The following is a 21,915-nucleotide window of genomic DNA, read 5'->3' on the forward strand; positions in this document are numbered from 1 at the left end:
CATTTGGAGAAACTTTCTATTCTCTTTGTGATTTTATTTTCTTCCCATCAGTGTGTATATTGCTGGTTTTCCTGAGTACACAGAGGCAATGATTGATCACGTGGTTAACATGAAGATCAATCACTGGGATGGGTAAGTTTAATTACGTTAATATTGGGGAACTCAGTACTTTGATCAAATATTATAGTCAATCTCTAATTTACATAGTAGGCAGTACTGTTTTTATTTCAGTTATTCAAAACATAAAAATTAACTAAGTCACAGTTATATCCAGAGGCCTTACTGATTGGTTGTGATAGTGGAAAAACAGATATCCATTATTTATGGCTTAAATTGCTATAATTACATAAACAATGTCCCCTTTGATTTTTATATTATGAGCCCTCTTAATTATTTTATATCCTGTATTGTGTGAGAGGAATTCATTTGTGCCAGTTTGATGCTTCATTAGATTGAGACCATAACCAGGGATCCGTGGGCTCCATATTCCAGTGTTCCATGAAGCTCACTGGTGACTTTGAGCCAGTCACTTTTTCAGGGATATTGTTGTGAGGATAAAATTGGAGGATGGGGTAGATGCTTTGATTATCAAGGAAGTGGAACTGTGATCATGCTATAATTACTCATCCACATTGATGAATTTCCCTCCCCCATGTTGCAGTGTCATTCGGGAGTTATCAGCCAAAGCGCTTCATAATCTCACACCACAGGCCTCTGAATATATGATATGTAATGGTGAGTATAAACAACCTTGAGCTAATGTAGTGCCGCCTTCATGTTACTTTGAGAGTCCTAGAATTAGTGTGGTAAGAATCCATGCAGTGTTGCTAAATAAGCAGCTGGTAGCTGTTTCCAGCGAAAAAGTTTATAGTATGTGGAATTTTGCAAGACTTGTATACTTCTTTTCCTACTTTTTCCTGCTTTCGGTGGCATATTCCAAGGGACATTACACGGACTACTGTAGAGTAATAGAATGTAGGATGTGAGAATTTCTCCAAACTTTCTGTTGATAGTTCTGGAAAATGCCTGGCATCTATACAGTAAAATAAATTTCAGGACAAACAAATATGCATTTTAAGAAGAACCTTTTTTATTATTTGTTAAGGATTCGTCTTCCATACTTCACATTGGAAGTGTAACAGAAGTGTTCGTTAATAACTTCATTTGAAATTATTTGTTTAACCACTTGCAGTTTTACCAAAACTGCTGCCATTGGCAGTGGGCACAGACTTGCACACTCGTCATGGAGCAATTCTGGCCTGTGCGGAGATTACCCACGCCTTGAGTAAACTAGCAGAAGAAAAGAGGAGGTAAAAAGACAAAATAAAATTTGCTAATATGATTTATGTTTAGTCTGTGAACCTGTTTGTACTATAATTAGGAAAGCTTGGGGAGCTAATTCACTGAAATTTTTGTTTTCACAGTGTTTCCAAGGGTTTTTTTTAAAAAAAAGTTGTATTTAATGAAGTAATACAAATTCATCTTGGTACCATTAGTTACTTTGACAGCTGACCACATTTTTATCTTAATTTGAAATCCATGCATATTCACATGTGATGTATTTAAAATATTAGTTTGATATATCATCGCTGAGTTATAACTTGTATATTTTTCCTGGTTCATGTTAAATTGGGTTTCAACATTTTTTGTTTAAAGAAAGCATACTAATCAATACTAATTTCAGCTGTTATAAATTGGTTATTGGAAGTGTTCCTTCTTGAATTTTCAGGGCCTGTTGAAAATATCTGATGAGCTTTGTCTGATAAATATGGAGAGGAATGTTTGGCCCATTTATGCATGCTGCTGCAATAGCTTCGAACTCAGATTAATGCTCCAGCACAAAACTTGCTTCTCTGTGAGCTGAAAAGCCAGTAAGAGCACTAGGGGAATTTCTTCCTGGTTGGCCAATTCCCAGGGCATCATAGAGAAGGAACTAATGTGGTCAGAAAGGAACCACGAGAAATAGACAAGCTCATACCATTATGTATATTAGTGGTTCCCATCTCTCTTTTTAAAGGCTTATTAAGGAGTTTCAGGAAGGATAATTCAAAGGAGAGATGACACTAAAAATATACAGTATTTTTAAGTTAGTAGAGAAACTCACTGGATAAGTGAATTTAAAAGACTGGGATTGTTGAACAGGCATGGGAATGGCCATAAATATGTTCAGTTGCTTCTGATACAAAGCAGGCAATACCAAATGATCTCGCTGATTGTATCAGCCTCAGATATTTTTCTTTGAGGCTATGTCCATTATTACTTTAAAGATCTCATGGGATATTTAATACTAACATAAGGAACAGTATGAATTCTAGTGGAGTAGCACACTAAAATGTATCTGTTTCCCATGGAAGACGTGTATTGGGGAAAGTGTTGACGGTAGCTCTTCAAGGTTCTGCCACTTTCTTTACCTACTGCATAGTCTGACAACAGTGAATTGTGATGTTCTTCAGGAACAGTCAGTGGATCAAGAAGCTTGACTGATGTCTTGGTTTTCAGAATGAAAAGCCAAAACCTATACTTCTGGCATTTGAGCACCTAGGATCCATCATCGTTCTTCTGTGCATCCCCTCATTGACACTGCGCACGTGCAGCCCTGCCGATGGAGAAACTTATTAGCTTTGTTAGAGCTCCGATAGGGGATGCTGCTCTCCAGTAGCCTAACCATTTTTCCCTCCTAAAACTGGGCATGTGACCAAGGAGAAGCGACCCCCCTCTCCCTCAATTCTCTCTTAGCCGCCGCGAAGAGAGGAACCTAGCTTCAGAGCTCTTTCGTTTCACCTTCTCTTGATCTTTGTCGGCTTGAATTTCATGTGTATTGGACTTCTGTACCAGTTTTTGGACTTTCCTTTGTCTTCTAACAGTGACATTTTTTGGCTTTCTGTCCCGCATTGGCTTTCTGTCCGTATCACAACTTATGTTGAAGCCCTTTGAGCCTTTAGCTACTTGTCCCTTGGAGTTGCTCTACTGGAAGGTGTGTTTCTTGGTGGCCGTAACTTCTGCCAGGAGGGTGAATGAGCTCTCTGCACTCAGGTCTGACCCACCGTTCCTGAGATTCCACTCTGACAGGGTTATACTGAGACCTAGTTTGCAGTTTCTGCCTAAGGTGGTTTAATCATTTCATGTTTCACAGGATGTTATCCTTCCTGTGTTCTACCCTTCTTCACAGTCAGAAGCAGAGAGGTCATTGCATTCCTTGGATCTGAAGAGGGCATTATCCTTTTAGCTCTACAGGACAAAAGAATTTCGCACAGACGCACACCTCTTTGTCTGTTTTGGGGGACCCAAGAAGGGAAAATGGGCTTCTGCCCAGACTATATAGAGATGGATTGTATCAACAATCCGTAGTACATACCAGCAAGGTGGTGTTGACTGCCCTTTAGAGATCCGAGCTCACTCTACTACGGCTCAAGCCTCATCATCTGCTTTTCTAAGAGGGGTTCCAGTTGCTCACATATGTAAGGCTGCAACCTGGTCCTCATCTGTAACCTTTGCTAATCATTATGCAATGGATGTAGATGTCACATGTGATGTTGCTGAGGCAAGAACAGTGTTGCAGTCTTTATTTGTGTAAACCAAAGGGGATTTTTACTTTTATATGTTTGATGCACTACTGTCTATTAAATGGACATGAAAATGTTCCTGTTGACACTACAGTTTTAATATATTTCAATTTGCATGACATGTAATCTGCCCTGAGCCTGCTGGAAATGTGGGGAGGGCGGAATAAAAATCGAAAATAAATAAAAATAAATAAAAGATATTCATGTATATATGTGTATATAGTTATTCTACATGTTGAATGGTCCATACCTGTGTTGTTGTTGTTGGATAACTTAAAAAAAAGAGAATTGTTTGTATGTGTTTTCACTATTGAAGATAGTCTTCAGTAATGCTCTTATGCTGTAGTTAAATAAAATTGAGTTGGAGAGGTTCACCCTGCCTCCTTATTGTGTGTAGCTTGGTAATCTTTCCAATGTGGGGATGCACAGAAGAATGATGATGAAAACAGGGTTGTACATACCTGTAGCCATTGTTCATCGAGTTCTTCTGTGCAGACACACATCCTTCCCTCCTGCCTGGCTGTGAACTCTCTAATGGTAATTGCTTGGGTTCATGGTGACTCGGGAGAACTGAGGGAGAGGGGGTTGCTCTTCCTGGGTTGCATGCCCCATTTTAGGCAGAAAAATGGTTAGGCTATGTGACTGGAGAGCAGCAACCCCTATCGGAGCTCTAACAAAGCTAATAAGTTTCTCCATGGGCAGGCCTGCGCATGTGCAGTCCCAATGTGGGAATGCACAGAAGAATGACAATGAACAATAGTTACAGGTATGTAAAGCCCTGTTACCTCCCTCACAGCTGACAGAAATATTTGTTTTCTGTGTTAACTGTTTTGTTCTTTTAAACTCTTTTCTGTAGTAATCTCAGTCCCATTTTTAAGAAAAAAATGGCTTTCAGTACAAAGACTTCTATCATCTTAAAGACTAATTCTGCATCTGATGATCTCAGTTGTCCAAACTATGTCCTGATTTATGTGTTAGTCTTAAATGCAGGCATATGTTATTAAGGGCCCCTTCAGGTAGCTTGTGCTTCATTAAGAAGTAAGTCAATAAGTTACAGAGGGCTTCAGAAATTGCTTAACATAGAATTTGAACAATCTATCAATGAGACTTGAAACACTGTTTAACTTTGCAGCTCAGTCACATCCTTTATGAATGAGAAAATCTTGGAAGGACTTAAGCAGATCCATGTAGAGGTTGGTGCCATTTATATTTGCTGGAAAACTAGCTGAATATCTGTACAGTCTGTTTGTTGCATTTGGAAGTTGAGAACTTATGCCCCACATCCGATGTGGGAGGGGGTAAAGATGGAGAAGGCATTGTGAGAGCATCTTCATCTCATTTGAAGTCCGTTTGTCTCTTGTCCACTTGCCTGGAAACTTTTTCTTTCTTTCTTTCTTTCTTTCTTTCTTTCTTTCTTTCTTTCTTTCTTTCTTTCTTTCTTTCTTTCTTTCTTTCTTTCTTTCTTTCTTTCTTTCTTTCTTTCTTTCTTTCTTTCTTTCTTTTAAAACTACACCTGAGAGTTTCATGGTTTGGGATTGTCCCACCCCTCAGAGAGTGATTTCTGTTGACAATTATGTATGTGTGTAATGCTTCGTTCAGGTACCTGTAACCATTGTCGTCTTTGGTTTTTGTGTGTGTAAGATTAAGACTGCAGTACAGGAGAGTTTCTTAAATGCCTTTTTAAAAAAATTATGTTGCTTAAAAAAATTATGTTGCCTATCTTCATTTTGCAAATATGTTCTTTACATAGGAAACCCCTCTTCTGTTAAAATAGGTCATGTAAGTAATAGTTGAGTTTGCAGATTTGGTAGACGCTCATTGTTAGAGGAGGCCATATATAACTCTGTGTAGCCTGGAAAATATTTGAGAATATTTCTTGAACTCAAGTCTAGCATAATTCTAGTTAATAGACGGATGTTTGCTACTAAACTTCATTAAAAGGATACTTTTCAGAGTCACAATCAACACAAGCCTCTGCTTCTGAGGAGCTTACAATCTGATGGGCATGCCACACTGTAGCCCCAGTGAAGCAGATTGGAGAAAAATCCGTTCTAAACGGACACTGCAAGTAATACGTGAAAGTCAACATGAAGTTAAAGAAATGGGGAAATTTTGCCCATAGAATTTAAAAGATGAGTGTGTAGAGAATATTTTACAGTTAAAGGTATTTAATATATGAAATATATTATAGGAGCATCCTAGGTAATGCATTGTAAACTGCTGTCATTGGCTTGGATCCCAAATATTTTTTGTAGGCAGAAGGGAGATTTTCCCCCCTTTCACTATATGTCAACTCCCTTGCTGTTCCTGGGGTCTCCTTTCTGCAGGTCCCAGAGCAGCATTTTGTAGAGTATTTTAAGCTGCAGTGGCTAAGGACGCAGGGAAGTCTTGTTCCATAGATGGTATCCTTTCCATCTCTGGTGGATCTAAGCCAATGGTATGAAAACATTATTATTTGGATAGCTTTAGGAATGAAAATCTGAAAGAGTTATCAAAAATGGGTAAATCAATCCACATTACAAATTAAGTCCTTATAGTCCTTTAGAAATTAATGCTTACATTTATATAATATTGAAGAAAAGAGAAAAATCAAGTGGCGCTTGCTCCAAATGGAAATTCTTCTTGACCGATTCAGTGTCAATTTTTTCTTACAGCTTTGTCGTCGTCAGTTGTACCGGTAAGAAAATGAATGCCAAGTAGATGGTTTCATCTGTGACAGTGAATTTTGTGTGTGTGTGTGTGTGTGTGTGAAATCTTTCAGAGTATGTAGCCAAGTACTCACAGAAACTCAATAGAAGAGTGCAAGTGTCTACATTTATATTGACTGTATGCACAAGTATCCTGTATTTGTTAACCGCAGATGTATTATAGATTGCATGTAGACATAACAGCACTTTTAGCTTGGACTAGGAGCATGGCCGCCAAGCCCTGAGATAAATGTGTTTATCATAATTAATAGTATAGCTCAGTTTTAGCGATTAACTCACACTGTATAAACATAGTGTCTCCTCAGTAAAAAGTATGGTAGTCAGAGTTCAGAGTTTATTGTGTATAGTCATAGGCCATCACAAAATTACAAAGACCCCATTAAATAAGATAAAAATTGGGTAAAATACAACTATATACAGTACAGCAAAATTCCTTTAAAACAGACATCAATTAAAGCTATCAACCAATAAGTTAACTGCAAGTTCAAGTAACGCCCTCTTTCTTTGCTGCATTAGACCTTATTTTCATAGCAGCAAAGGCAAAAAATGAAACTCTGTATGAAATGCATGCATCAGCATCAGAAAGCAAAAATGAGATTTTCTCTGCATCAGTGTATAAGCTTAGACCAGATAAAAATACCACTAGAAACTTTTATCTGGGGTCATAATATAAAGGACAAAAAAGAATAAAATGAGATAAATCCTCTACCATATTAGATCCACAGATACAGACCCTTTGGGCTATAGGAGTTTGAGAATAATGTCCAGACAATATTGCCGAAGGCATAGATTGAAATCGCAATAGGGTAGATTATGATTACAGATGTTCGCAAGATAAGGAGAGCGGACGTGGTCAAATTTAATAAATTTTAACCATGGTGCTGCTTTTGAATTTAGAATTTGGGTGTGATTGATCAATGCGTCGGAGATAAAAATCCAGTCCCTAAGTTGGAGGTAGGTGGCCAGAGACCCTATCAGATCATCAGGAATAGAGTACCTTAAGAATATCTCATTAAGGTAAACATAGCGCTGCGAGTTATTGGCCATCAAAGAATTGAAAGATTGTTGACTGAATGAAACTTGGCTAGGATTTTTATTCTTTACCCAGTATTTTATAATGGCCAGATACGCTCAAGCTCACCTAAGGGAGGGGAGACCTGATTCCGCTTTCATCAGAGCTGCTGGAAACCCCCTAGAGAGGGCTAAGAAATGGTTCTGGATTACTTCTATACTAGATAGGTTTCCCTCTCTCCATCCCCAAACTTCAACTCCATAGAGGAGATGAAGAATGACCTTGCTCTGAAATAATTTCAAAACTGAATCTATAAGACGTCCGCCCTTCAAGTCTCTCTAAAAGTAACACCAAGGTATTTAAAGGAACTGCATTGACTGATAGGGTTACCAAGGATGTTCCAGGAGGACACTTTTGCCCTTTTCCTAAAGGGTTGGCTCAAAGAAGCCCGCTAACTTTGCCCACAGGCGGGATCTATCGATAGAGTCAAATGCTGCGGCCAAATAAACAAACACTATGTTTAAAGCCTTCAAGTGGCCATGAATACCCGAACATGCCAAATGATAGAAAGTTTGGCACTGATCAATAATCCCTATGCCCTTTCTAAAACCTGCTTGGACTGGGTAAATAATTTGCTTCTCATCCACCTAGTCCTCTAGTCTGGAATGCAAGTGTTTGCTGTATAGTTTGGCCGCAATAGCAAGCAAGCTTATGAGTCTATAATTTTGTGGAACTGATCTGTCCCCTTTTTATGAATGGGGACAATAATACTTAGTTTCCAACTGAGGAGAGGGATTAAGCCAGTGTCGTTAATTTGTGTAAAGACTCTGGCTAACACTGGGGCCCACCAGTCTGGAAAAGCCTTATATAACTGGAGGAATCAAGTCTTCTGCAGGTGATTTGCCAGAGGCTAGCGAAGCAGTAAGGCCTCTAATCTCTGCTGCTGAAATGGGGTCCCATTCTATGAGGTTCAAAAGGTCTACAGGAGTGTTTGCTTGCAGTTTTACATTTCCATCAATGGAAGGGGAATGAGAACCAAAAACATCATTGAAATATAAAAACCACTCCCTTTCTGATAAAAATGCATCATTCCTACAGAGAGAACTGTTTCTTTTGTTTAAGACTAATTCCCAGAAATGAGCTTCATTCTTTTCAACAACAGCTCGTTCTAGCTCCTTCCAAAGAAGTTTTGCATGTTCAGTTTTGTTTTGTTTGATTAGATTTTTATACTTAGATCTAAGAGTCAGAAGTTGTGACTAGAGATGGACATGAACTGGAAAAAAAATGAACTGTGCTGTTCGTGGTTCATCGCATTTCACGAACCACGAACTTTCACGAACCTGCCCCAGTTCACGAACTGGTTTGTTGGTTCGTGAAAACGTCACATCCAGGTCAGCAAATCGTCACTTCCAGGTCAGCAGGAGGTCTGCAGGAAGTCCATCCCCTGTTTGCCTAGGAAACTGATTGATTGGAGCCAGGCTGTCTGCAGTGACAAACCCGAACCAGCCTAAAGTTTGTGGCAGTTCGTCAGAAATGTGCTCTGACAAACCGCCGGTTTGCAAACCACGAACCAGCCTGGTTCGTCACGAACTTTGGTTCATATTTCGGTTCATGCCCGTCTTTAGTTGTGACATCAAGTATGGTAGTCTTTTGTAGAAGCTTTCAGTATCTCCTATCTACATCCATCAGTCTCCTCTGTGAATTATAAAGAGATGTTCAAAAGCTTTCATTAATTAAAAGTGGACATTCTAACATTTTAGATTCAAATCAGCGTGTTACTTTCAGCATTTAGGATTCAGAGCATTGGTTCAACAAATTTGAAAATCAAAGACTAAAGCCCAAATCAACCTTGACGCTGGAAGATCCGTGACTGATCCTTCCTAGGACTTTTTAAAGGGCTAATAGCTTTTATGTGGGACTCAATTTTGGATTGGGAGCATGGGGGAGGGAGAGAAGGGACCTATCTCTTCAACCCCACAAGATTTGACCCATCAAAACTGCTTTGACCACCTCGTTGTTGCTAACTATAGAAAAGAAAATGCATGCAAAAAGAAGGTGCCTGTCCTTTTTCCTTTCCACAGCTAATAATGCTGAGGGATGAGATGGTAGGCCCCCTTTCCCTCCATGCCCTGCTAGGCTCTATGCAGAAGCTATGAGTCTTTTAAAAAATGTGTGGGAAGATCCTATGATGGATTTTCCTGCATTATGTCTCTTCTGGCCCTTAATTAGAAAAGAAAGATTGTCTTAGGTCCAGTACCAGTGCTCCATTTATCCAGCTAAACACTACAGAAGTTTGCAGTATGTTTAATTCCTACTAATTATTACATTTTTAGTAGTACTTGCAGAACAGAGCTTAAAAGTTCACATGCTACTCTTTGAAGCATATATTTCTCACCTGACACCTTTATATGCACGATCATACCGTTTTACAAAGGAATCCTGCCTTGGGTCCTGGGATGTCTGGGAGGGAAAAAAGTTATATAGATATTTTTAAAAAAACAAGTAGACCAAATAATCCAAAATAAAGAATAACTGCCACTCTTGCATTACTCATAATCATTCTATTGTAGGTACTCTGTATTAAATTACTATCACTTACCCTTGTCTAGTTCTGTTTTCTCAGTTGCTAAAGAAGATCAGCATGCTAATTTTATTCTTACGGAGCATGCATATAAAGAGTTGAAAGAGAGGTCATTCTTTAAAACCTAGGAAAGGCACAATAGGGCGGCATTAGTTGACCTCTCCCTGTTTATCAATGACTGGCTTTCTAGGATACGGCAAACGGCAAAACATACATCCTATTCTAGTATGTTTCTTTCACATTACACAGTAGGTAAAACACACTGCATGCTCCTTTATGTTGCATTAAGTTGCCGTGTGATGGAGGGCTGTATGAGAGGAAAGAAATGCTTGGTACCAGCTAGCCAGAAAGCAGCTATGTTGATGTGATGGTAGCAGTGTATTTTTAACTTGTGTGCCCCAGGTGGTGGTTTGTGTTCCCTCTCTTGTCAATACAGTGCTGAGTGAGGTAAGATACAAAAGTGTGCATGCTTTCAGCATTAGCGAGCGATTTCATAAGAACTGTAATCATACATGTTTTTATCTTACTTTCTGTGGTCAATACAGCCTCTATAATTTAGCATCCCATATAATTTTTATTCATTGTTACTCTTTCATGATTTAAATAATGGGAAGGAAGTATGGGTACATATAAACAGATATCATACTGCTTTAGGGTTTGGACCTTTGTTGCAAATAAATTTAGAGGCTAGAAACCACTGATACTCTTTGTGCTGTTGTTAGCAGCTGCAGTATAACAATTTGACATCTATGGAAACAGAACTGAATTGAACCTCTAAGTGCAAAACAAATGTTTTAAATATGAACCATTCATTCAGGAGGAAAAATAGCTTCATTTGGTGCATTAGCTAAAGTACTTGAGCTAATGTACCTAAAAATATTAAAGCCTTATGTTAATAGAGCTTTACAGAGTCTGTTGTAAACTCTTTTAATGTCAAAGTGCATAATCAGTAGAGATTCATTTTGTCACAGTTCATTTATGGGTGTCATAACATCCTTAATAAAATTTGGTCCTTATCAGTAAGGCTTCAAAATTGCATTGTGCTTTGTATTGTCGAAGGCTTTCACGGCCGGAGAACGATGGCTGTTGTGGGTTTTCCGGGCTGTATTGCCGTGGTCTTGGCATTGTAGTTCCTAACGTTTCGCCAGCAGCTGTGGCTGGCATCTTCAGAGGTGTAGCACCAAAAGACAGAGATCTCTCAGTGTCACAGTGTGGAAAAGATGTAGGTCATTTGTATCTACTCAGGAGGGGTGGGGTTGAGCTGAGTCATCCTGTAAGAGTTTCCCAGGGTGTGGAATGCTAATGGCGGGAGGCTTCACTGTATCCTGAGGAGGTTCTTTTGCATATGGATTGGTACTTGATGTGCTAATCTTCTCTGCAGGGCTATTGTCGGGGATAGAATGTTTTGTTAGCCTGGTGTTTTTCAGAACTGGAAACCATGCTCTGTTCATTCTTAAGGTTTCTTCTTTCCTGTTGAAGTTTTGGTTATGCTTGTGAATTTCAATGGCTTCCCTGTGCAGTCTGACAAAGTAGTTGGAAGTGTTGTCCAGTATTTTGGTGTCCTGGAATAAGATACTGTGACCTGTTTGAGTTAGGCTATGTTCAGCCACTGCTGATTTTTCAGGTTGTCCAAGTCTGCAGTGTCTTTCATGTTCTTTTATTCTTGTCTGGATGCTACGCTTTGTGGTCCCGATGTAAACTTGTCCACAGCTACAGGGTATACGGTATACTCCTGCAGAGGTGAGGGGGTCTCTACTGTCTTTTGCTGATCGTAGCATCTGTTGTATTTTTCGGGTGGGTCTGAATACTGCTTGGAGGTTATGCTTTTTCATAAGCTTTCCCATCTGATCAGTAATTCCTTTGATATATGGCAAAAACACTTTTCCTGTAGGAGACTGTTTTTCCTTGGTTGTTTGATTCATCCTGGGTTTGATTGCTCTTCGGATTTCATTTCTGGAGTAGCCATTTGCCTGAAGTGCGTGTTTTAGATGATTAATTTCCTCATTGAGAAAGTGCGGCTCACATATCCGTCTTGCACGATCCACTAATGTTTTCATTATGCCTCTTTTCTGTCGGGGGTGGTGATTGGAGTTTTTGTGTAAGTACTGATCAGTGTGAGTTGGTTTCCTGTAGACCCTGTGACCTAACTGAAAGTTTGCTTTGCGGATGACCAAGGTATCCAGGAATGGGAGTTTCCCCTCGATTTCTTTCTCCATTGTGAATTGTATGTTCAAGTGGATGTTGTTGAGATGATTCAAAAACCCCATCAATTCTTCCTCCCCATGGTTCCAAATGATAAATGTATCATCCACAAACCGGAACCATACACTAGGTTTGTGGGGTGCTGATTCTAGAGCTGTTTTTTCAAAATGTTCCATGTAGAAGTTTGCTATAACTGGGCTGAGTGGGCTCCCCATGGACACCCCATCCATCTGTTCATAGAATTCGTTGTCCCATTGGAAGTAACTGGTTGTCAGACAATGGTGGAATAAGGCTGTTACATCCTCTGGGAAAATCTGATTAATAAGTGCAATAGTGTCTTTTACTGGAACCTTGGTAAACAGGGATACAACATCAAAACTGACTAGTATGTCTTGAGGATTGAGTTTCAGAGAACTGATTTTGTTGATGAAATCTGCTGAATCTTTGATGTAAGACGAGGTTTTCCCGATGTGGTCCTGCAGGAGATCGGCCAGATGTCTAGCTAATTCATATGTCGGTGAGCCAATGGCACTCACAATGGGTCGGAGTGGGACTGAATCCTTATGTATTTTGGGGAGTCCATAAGCATTGTGCATTGTGAAAAAAGCATTGTGAAAAAGCATTGTGCTTTTTCACAAATGGCTTTAAAAATTATACTTTCAAGATGTTACAGTGCCTTCGAGGGGCATATGAAATGTTTTTAAAATGTATGATTTGCTTTCAACTGGGCTTCTCAAAGCAATTTTTATGTTTGTTGTACTTGTTACCATCCAATCACAACCAATTTGTGGCAACCTCATAGAGTTCTCAAGGCAAGAGACAAACAGGAGTGGTTTGTCATTGCCTGCCTCTGCATAGCAATCCTGGACTTCCTTGTTGGCTTCAAATCCAAGTCTAGAGCCCAGCTTACTCTGCTTAGCAGGTCCTGAGCATTATTTTTTCATGCCCAGTTCAGAATGGTAAGTTCTGCCCCCCATGCCCCAACACCCCAACCCATCCCATACATACGATCTCATGAACTATGAAAAAAGTTTTAGTTATAAAATCACTGTTACTTGTTTTGCATTTCTGAAAAATGCCCACTTTTGCAACTTTTATTTAATAATAGTACCCATCCTGAGAGTCCTACAGATTTGTTAACAATTTTGTAACTTTTTGGTCATTAAAAACATATTATCCTGTCAATAGATGTAAAATTTAGGCCAATTCACTTAAAGCTTTATTTTTCTGTCCCTTTTCATTGTAATATGAATTAGCCCCCCAAAGTCAATTTCTCTTGCAAGTTCATACTCAGTGGACAAGATGGCTAGGTGGCTTAACCATTCTTGCCCCATTGTAGAGCACTTGTAGTTTTTAATGAGAGCTAGTTTGTTGGAACTTCTCTCAGCTTTCCTCCACAGTCATTGACAATGTGCAAAGAATCTGTAGGGCTATGCACATTTTACTGAAAATAAATTGCTACAAATTTAGCCACTCTATTGAAATAATTTTCGTCTTGATTTTGTTCATCTTCTTCTCTGATGACTGTATTGTTGCCTGGCTGCAGAAAAGACTTGTCTGATTTGAAAAACTGGACTATAGATAGGTTTCCTGTAGCTTCTTTTTGTTCTCTTTCTTTTACCTTTTTACATTTCTGGCTGCTTGGTCTGTATTTATAGCTGCCACCACCAGACACAGTAGCAGATGTGTTTCTGATTGTGCGTGAATTATATTCTTACCCACATATATATTGAGACTGCAAATCCTTCCAGAAGAAGCTTCACCACTTGTTCTCATTCTTTTATGGTGCTTTGCTTTGCCCTTCCCACCAGGTATCCCTGCCTTCCCTTCTGGGATTGGTCATTCTTGATATGATAGACCCAGGAAGCCCAGCAGTTCAGAACATTGCTTGAGATTGCTGCTCTAACTATGCTTCTGATTGACTCCCCAAATTTCACAAGCCATAGGCAATGGATATAAGAAAATAAGTTTCTATAAATATCCTCAGGCATGATGTACAGTTCATCTTTAACTTTTTTCCTCATAGTAATAGGGATTGCAGCCTGTCAGGCCTTCTGGGCCTTAGGGTTGCCAGGTTCCGTTACCCTCCTGGTGGGAAGGGTAGACCTGGCATTCATCTTTCTTGTTTTTGAGTGCACGCACTCCTGGAGTGGCACAGTGACATCACTTCCAGGAAATGACATAATCGCACAAGCCCAGGAGCAGCCACATTTCGCACGGGGCCCAAATCAGCCCCGTGCAAAGCACAAGAGCACTCCCAGAGTGGCACGATGACATGCTGCCCCAGAAGCATGCCCAGGAAGCCTGTTCCCCTGCCTTTCCCCCCCTGCCAGCCAGATGAGTAGGGGTGGGGGTGGTGGATCCTCTGCCCCCACCGGGGACCTGGTAGCTCTACTGGACCTCCAGGCCCAGCAAAATGTACCCCCCCCCCGTGTGGGTGCCCTGCTGTTTAGCTTCTGAGCCTGATGTGATCAGACTAGCCTGGGCTATCCAGATCAAAGTGAAAGCAAGTTAGGAGTATTAAAATGTTAAAAATGGTTGTTCTAAAAATCAACTGCTATAAAAATTAGAAAACAAATTCAGTAGCAACTGGTTCCTGTAGTACTGGAAGAACACAATGATAAGAGCCTGCTCCATTGTTATAGCCATGATACTAAGGTTATATGGAACAACTAACAATTTATTTTCTGTGGATCTTAGAGAGAAATGTGGGAAGAGACTAGAGAAGGCACCATCTGAAATATTTCTCTTTGGATTATTTTGTAAGAGCCCATACACTTGGCTTTTAGTAGGCAAGCACTCTGAACTAGCTCAACTGGTTTTCTGAAGAGCAGTCAAGGTGTAGTGTCCTGAAGGTTTTCATCTGAGAAGTGGTTTCTTGGAATTTTGAGAAAATAGCTGCAGTCATTTGTCTAGGAACACCATCAAACTAATTATAATGTTTCCATTGTTCTGTTTACTAGTTTCTGATAGGAAGATTTCTAGTACAGAAATGATAATAATAACAATAATAACATTCGATTTATATACCACCCTTCAGGATGACTTAACACCCACTCAGAGCAGTTTACAACGTATGCCATTATTATCCCCACAACAAAACACCCTGTGAGGTGGGTGGGGCTGAGAGAGCTAGAAGCTGTGACTGACCCAAAGTCACCCAGCTGGCTTCAAGTGGAGGAGTGAGGAATCAAACCTGGTTCTCCTGCGCTCTTAATCACTACACCAAACTGAATAATAAGAAATATATTCTCAGAAGACCAAGAGATTACCTTGTCCTGCCTTTTGTTGTAGAAATTAAAAAAGAATTTGGCAAAAGCACTTAGGTTATATCATAACGTATGGGGACAGTAATAAATAGATTTTTTTCTCTGTCCTTGCAAGTGCTAGAGTTCAGTCCCCCAATTAAAATGATTTTCAGTACATACAAAGCATACCAAAGAGTTACTTCTCACAGTGCTTACATAATGGATGGGTTTTTAAAAAGTTGGGAAAGGTAGTTTCTAAAATATTAGGTCAACATTTTAAAGAATATATTGGGAATTGCTGATACAATTGTTTCTATGTTATAACTCCACAGGAGTCTGTTGTGAAAAGCTATTTATGTTGAGTCAGGCCACTGATTCATGTAGCTTAGTATCAAAGTATCCATTAACACTGTAGTTATATTCTGGAAAATAGAGTGCTTAGTGGAACAGCTCTGTAAGAGGTAACTATAACCCAGCTTCTAATGGGGATGTATTCACAGTATTTCTGTTTCCATTGTTTAGTAAGGTGACTTCTCTTGTTTTTTGTTTACTCCCTCAACCTTTAATTAGCCCTTGCATGCTTATGACATAGTGATACGTTTGTAAAAATTGCTGCATTTGTGGGAGTAGCTTCACACTAAAGATGGTCACAAAAGCTGCCTGATTTGGCTTGGGAAGAACATAAAGTGGATCTCTGCCTACACTACCTGGAGTTTACTAAACAGGCATGTTGTAACAGCTTCTTGAGGCACAGAGCTTCCTTGTGGGAAAAGGCACTGACTGCCACCATTTGAGGCAAACCAACAGGAATTGGTTTCAGCACCTCCACTTCTAGCACCATTTTATAGGACTCTGCAAAAATGTTTTTCATGCTTTCCAGAGATTATAAATTTCTAGTAGAGGTGTGCACTGAAAAAATTCCATTTCATTTTTGGATCCAGGGTTTCCGAAGGAACTATGTACCATTATTGTTTTTTTCTGGGTGGGGTGTTGCTGGCTCAGATCTAATCTGTTTGGGGTTTTTGATATCTTTGCAATCAGGGCTGCCAGGCTCTTGGGGACAGCTCTTTTGGCACTTAACAGCACCAAAATTGCACAAAACACTGTGCTCTCTCTAAACCATTGATCCACTGAGTTTTTTCTCAGTTACACTACACACACATATACACACACACATAGCTCAATGAGCCCTGAAAAAGGCAAGGGTTGGCGGGTGTACACTACGGTGGAAAACTGGCAGGCTGGCAAAGGGGTAGCGGAGTGGTAGCATTAAGAATTCTGCTTTGTGTTCAGGGGTTTTTTTTTTTCATTTTCTGTAGCACCAGTAAATTATTAACTTTGCATCTTTCTGTTGCCTGTTAGTGCCATGTTTCCTTGCCCTTTGCAGATTTTTTGGCACGACAAGGGGGTGTTCTTGCATTAATCCATGTCAATCTCTGTTGTCCAAGTGAAGGCAGGCAGGCAGGCAGCATTGTTGTCAACTCCCCCTGCCTAAAAAGTCCTGTGTTTTTTCCTATAAATTTTCCTTTTGCTGTGGGGAGGCAAGATTGTTTTTGAAAGGACAGAGTAGTCGAATGGCTTGCAGGAATCCTAAATAGATGTAGGTTACATGTTATTCAATAATGCTTCCTTTCAGGGAAATGCCTTTAGAATTGCAGCCTATGATCAAAGTCTTCCAGGGTTTTTATTAAATTTGATTGATTGAACTGACCACTTGCACCTCTTCTCCCGTGACCCTTTTCCTCACAATGACCAGCCATCCAAGTGCCCTGATAGGGGTGGAGGAGGAGACAAACCAGTGCCTGGCTTGCACCATAAAACAGACCAAGATGCACCCCCCACACCCCTAAACAGGTCTACTCAGATGTGAATCCCTTGTTATTCAATGTGCTTGCTCTTTAGAATTGCAGCCTATTACTGAAGTCTGCACACTTTCCCTTCCAAATGTTTCCAAAGCTGATAGATGGGGAGAGGTCTTCCCTTGCGAGAACCTGATTCGCAGTGAGACAATGCCATTTCCTGGGTGGTGACAGGGGAAAAAAGATGCACTCAGGTGCATTGTACACACTTCCCCTTCCCCTCCAACAGAGTTAGTTAATAATGTAATGGATCTCTCCTTGGGATCCAATTGGTGAATGCCGTTAAGAAAAACAGGATGCTGCCGCCGCTATGAAGTAAGATAGGAAACAACACAGAGACTTTTGATGGGAGCGTATTGTTATAATGTGGTTTCCTGGATTTGGTTCACCATTCCAGAAGCTGCTTTAACAAAATGAAACAGCGATTTCCAGGTGTATTTTTGGCTTCTTTGTTTTGTTTTGCACAGCCGTAATAGGCAGAAAACATCATGCTGAACCTAATAGTTTGCCCAATGTTGCTGTTCATTAGTCTCCATTTCCTAATTGGTGCCGGAAGCCAAAACTCAGATGGTGGTGCCTGTTCTTGCCCTGTATATGTCTTCTAAGTTTTGGCACATTCTTTCAACACTTTTAAGTGTCTGCAGTTCCTTTGTGTTCAGTGTCCTCAGAACCTTTCTTTACCAGGACACTTCAAATCTTAACAAGAGAACCCTTTCTGGGACATAATGTTATCTCAGAGGCTCAGATTCTCCATTTGTGTCCTTACAGGGAAATTCTTGATACTACACCTTTTTCTGCCTCACATGTTCCTCATACTTCTGCTTGTCCAAAACCACATACAGTGTGTCACAGAGGACTCATTTCTCAGCATATCGCTATCACTTTCTCTTCTTGGTTATTTGCATAGTCGGGATCAAGGACAGAATTGGGTCAGGGCCTGCTACTCCTTCACATTTTCTCTGTTTTCATAAGATTTTTTTAAAACTTCTTTTTTTTTAACTTTATGTGAACTTATGAGGGCTTGACAAAAACAGGGATATGAAACAAGGTGTTTATGATTGTTTATATTTGCACCTAATGACTAATCCATCCAAGCTCCCTTCCCGCTATGCTCTTGGGATGAGGGAGTGATTTGCAACTCAGTTAAGTGGCAGAAGGATTGGACTTCTGCTGGTAGTATGCTTGTACGCTTGCCTTATTAATCTGTTTAGGAAGACTCCTTGGCTATTGGTAATTAGTATCCTGCTTCTCTAGATGTACTTGGGTAACAACAAAGATTAATGTATTCCTGCACAGGTGCCCAAAAGCTATATCTATCTCCTGAGGCTTCGCTGTACTAAGTGACTTGTCAGTTCTTATGTTAGCAGACAAAGCTTGCCTTTGAGCCATGTAGCGTATGATTCAGGGCTGAGATGTTTGCTAGCGTGACTGTGTAGGGACATCTAAAAAGGCCTCAAAACCTGGTGTGCAAGCATGTGTGCTCTCTCGTGCCCTTTCACTTACCTAAGATGTGACATTGTCATGCTGCACATTTCTTTGCTGTATAATATCACTTGCTGATTTCCACAAAACAATTAACATACTCTACAGTGGCTCAGGAAAAGGCTTTATAGAAAACATGAAGTGAAATGAGGCGAGAGTTGAATCATGGTGCATTAAGGTCTTGGCAAGGATGAAGAGTTAGCTTTCACACACACTGAATAATACACTTTAAGTCCACTTTCAGTGCACTTTAGCAATTGTTTGCAAGTGGGTTTTGCTGTTTCAGGCACTAAAATCCAGCTGCAAAGTGCATTGAAAGGGAATTGTTCTGCAGTTGTGAAAACAAAGTTGTGTACTGGTTGTCCTTGAGGTTTCCTGTGCCATGAGAAACATTGGTAATTAGGTCTTCAATCAATATTTTTCTTTTTTCTTTTCAGGGGCTTAGGTGGAGAACTAATGAGACCTGCTGGTATGTTACATGGCACCTGTTAATTGGTGCCCTGTTTTTAGTTTGTATGTTTGTTATATTACTGTGCACTCTGTACTATTTTGTATTTTTGTTCTGAAGATTTAGTATAGTAGCTATAAACATACCTTGAAATTTATCAAGGAATGTCATGGTTTTAGATCCTGTAGTGTGAACTTAGCATCTCTTCTCAATAGGGTGCTGCCTTTCTTGAATCTGTACTCACGGTCATAGCTCTTTCCCAACCATTTGTCTTCACTCTCCATAACCTAAACAGCTTTTAACTTAAAATACACTTCTCCTGATTAAAACTTCAATAAACAAATAAAATATAGATAGGTCTCCAACTGGCTGTACAGTTTGGCATTGTTTAGACAACCATCAGGAAAGCACTAATTCTCCTTAAAACTGAAAAACAAAAAATGAAAGGGTTGAAGTAGCTCAAGCAGAGATAAATCCTAAGCTACTGCTCTGGAATAGATCTTTTCTGTTCTCTTGAGCAGGCCACAGACACTGTAATCCATGTCTAACACTTTAGCTTAGTGTTTTATTATACCCTGCAAGCCCTGATCATCGTTCTCATAAATGGAATCTGTTTGCATGTTGCATTCTTGAGAGGTCTCAGGCTATCTGCCCCCATCGCCACGCATTGAAACAGCACTGTGGGGTTGCTTTATTCTCTGGCCTCATTGGAGTTAGTGCACAGAACACTCCCTCCCCTGCCATAATTGCTTTCTGGAGCAGAAGCTAGTTCTGATCTAGTGCATACATGGAGCTCCAATGTTAAAAGTGTTTCTGTATGTGCAGCAGCTCCATCACTGACTTATTGTCAAGTAATGCTTAGTAGCATTGATGCACACACCTGTGAAGGTAACTTTGGCGATATGTCTAAATATAAGTGAGGGACTTGCAGGGGGCAACTAATTTCCCACTCCCCCACTATTTCCCCTTTCTCTTACTTGAAAGCCACTATAGCATCTCTCCTTTTCCTGCTCTTCTTCTTACCCACCACTCAGTGTGTATGTTTATCTGCCCCCCTCTTCACCTTTCCTTCCTTCCACCCCTTGGCATCCTCTAACCGAGAAAATGATGGCCAAGTTGCTTCTATACCAGCAGCTGGGCCAGATATAGTTGTAGAGTGGGGAACCTGCAAGAATTTGGGGGGGGCACCTCACTTTCCCCTGTATCTCTTCTCCACACTATTTCTTCTTTCCTTCCTCCTGGCAAACCCCATATCCTGATTTTTCCCTGCTTCCTTCTTTGCTTGAAGGTTGGCAATATTGGTTTTTTTTAACAACCTCCACAATTATTATTGAGAGGCCATTCGTTTCTTAAAGCTACAGGTGCTGCTTCCATCACTTTGGGATTTTTAAGTCTCTCCATGTATTTTTTATATTTCAGATTTTTCTGCAAACCTGGGGCTTTTCTCAGATTTGTAGAAAGAGCCATCTTGTCTGTTCATGGCTCTAGTCTTTGGATTTAAGTAAGCAGAGATCTGGCCATGTTGAGAATTAGCTATATTGATTTGTTAATGTGTTTCCTGTGCTGGTTGATCAACATTTTTATGATACGTTATGTCTTCGGAGCAGAGATACTAATACTTGAGTTCATTCTTGACTACATTTCCTTAAGGTCTAGCCTGTATATGTGTGCAAGTCCCATTGAACTCGGGAACATACTGATGCAAGAGTATAATCATGTATTGTTTTCAGGGATGATATAATTTGTTCTGTTTTCCAGTCTGCAGTTTAATTGAAAAGTTGTCAGTTTCAAAAATGCCTTTCAGAGAAGATCCCATAATTGGTAGGTTATGTTTTGAATGTATTCTTTTTGCCTGCCTTTCTGTCTCATTCAGTGCACAGTCCTGGTAATTTCACTTGCCTGGAGCATGGCCAGTATAGGTGTCCTGGCATCCCATCCTTTGCAGTTGGGCAAGCTCTGATGTGCCAGTAACTGACTCAATACTTTGGCTTGCTGGCTCCTGCTATTGCGGTCATCTCTTCATCATATTGAATTTAATGCATATGAAATACAGAATAGTAATGGCTGCAGGATCTAATGTATGCAAATAACAGATTAAAATGGCAGCCATACAGAATGGTGGTGATAGAAGAAGATATAGGGCTGAAATATATTTTTAAGTGTGTGCACTTAATTTGGGAGACGTGTAGCATTTTTTATAAACAAAATTTGGAATTATTGTCTTATGCATTAGAAATTGTGAATTGCTAAATGTAGATGACAAATATTGAATCTTGAATAACTAGTATGCTGCTAAGAATGTTTTAAATCCCTCCAGATGGCTGGCTGTGGCTAATAAATGACAGTTTGCGAAGTCTTCATCTTGTTTCAAGCAATGCAAGACAGCAAATAAAAGTATGGCTATTTTGTGTTTTTATGATTTCCTTGTTTTTATTGATCCAACATTTCAAAAACATACATTTTTATCGTCATATACTGCCTATTAAAGAGAGTAGTATTTAACCTGTTAAAATTTCTCACAAAACATAAAGCATAATTTAATTGAGGCAGGAATGATTGGAAGTGGCTGTCTTTTTCTCTGTGAATTAATTTATTTTTCATTTTTTTTAAAAAAAGTTGTACCATCTTGATGAAATCTAGGAAGAACTTATACAACTTAATACAAATTTTGCTAGCTTTTAAGCATTGTGACATACTGATGTGGCTTGTTAGAGAGATCTCATAGCAAGCTATAGCGAATTATTAAACAAAGCAGACTTTTAAATAGAGGCAAATGGATTATCTGACGATGAAAACAGCAAGAATTATATGG

At 39.7% G+C, this 21,915-nt stretch overlaps 1 protein-coding gene across 1 annotated transcript in view; it reads left to right on the top strand.

Annotated features, from left to right (window-relative positions):
* TBCD (tubulin folding cofactor D) overlaps positions 1–21,915 on the top strand; it is a 202,975-nt gene that overhangs the window by 122,756 nt on the left and 58,304 nt on the right. The window contains exons 19-26 of the mRNA XM_054978807.1: positions 52–132; positions 662–735; positions 1,193–1,310; positions 4,696–4,756; positions 6,218–6,240; positions 19,093–19,124; positions 20,862–20,924; positions 21,421–21,497. Coding sequence (XP_054834782.1) covers positions 52–132; positions 662–735; positions 1,193–1,310; positions 4,696–4,756; positions 6,218–6,240; positions 19,093–19,124; positions 20,862–20,924; positions 21,421–21,497 — 529 coding nt within the window. The remainder of the gene's footprint in view (positions 1–51; positions 133–661; positions 736–1,192; positions 1,311–4,695; positions 4,757–6,217; positions 6,241–19,092; positions 19,125–20,861; positions 20,925–21,420; positions 21,498–21,915) is intronic.

The sequence above is a fragment of the Eublepharis macularius genome, chromosome 4 (assembly GCF_028583425.1).
Source record: "Eublepharis macularius isolate TG4126 chromosome 4, MPM_Emac_v1.0, whole genome shotgun sequence".
Classification (NCBI taxonomy): Eukaryota; Metazoa; Chordata; class Lepidosauria; order Squamata; family Eublepharidae; genus Eublepharis; species Eublepharis macularius.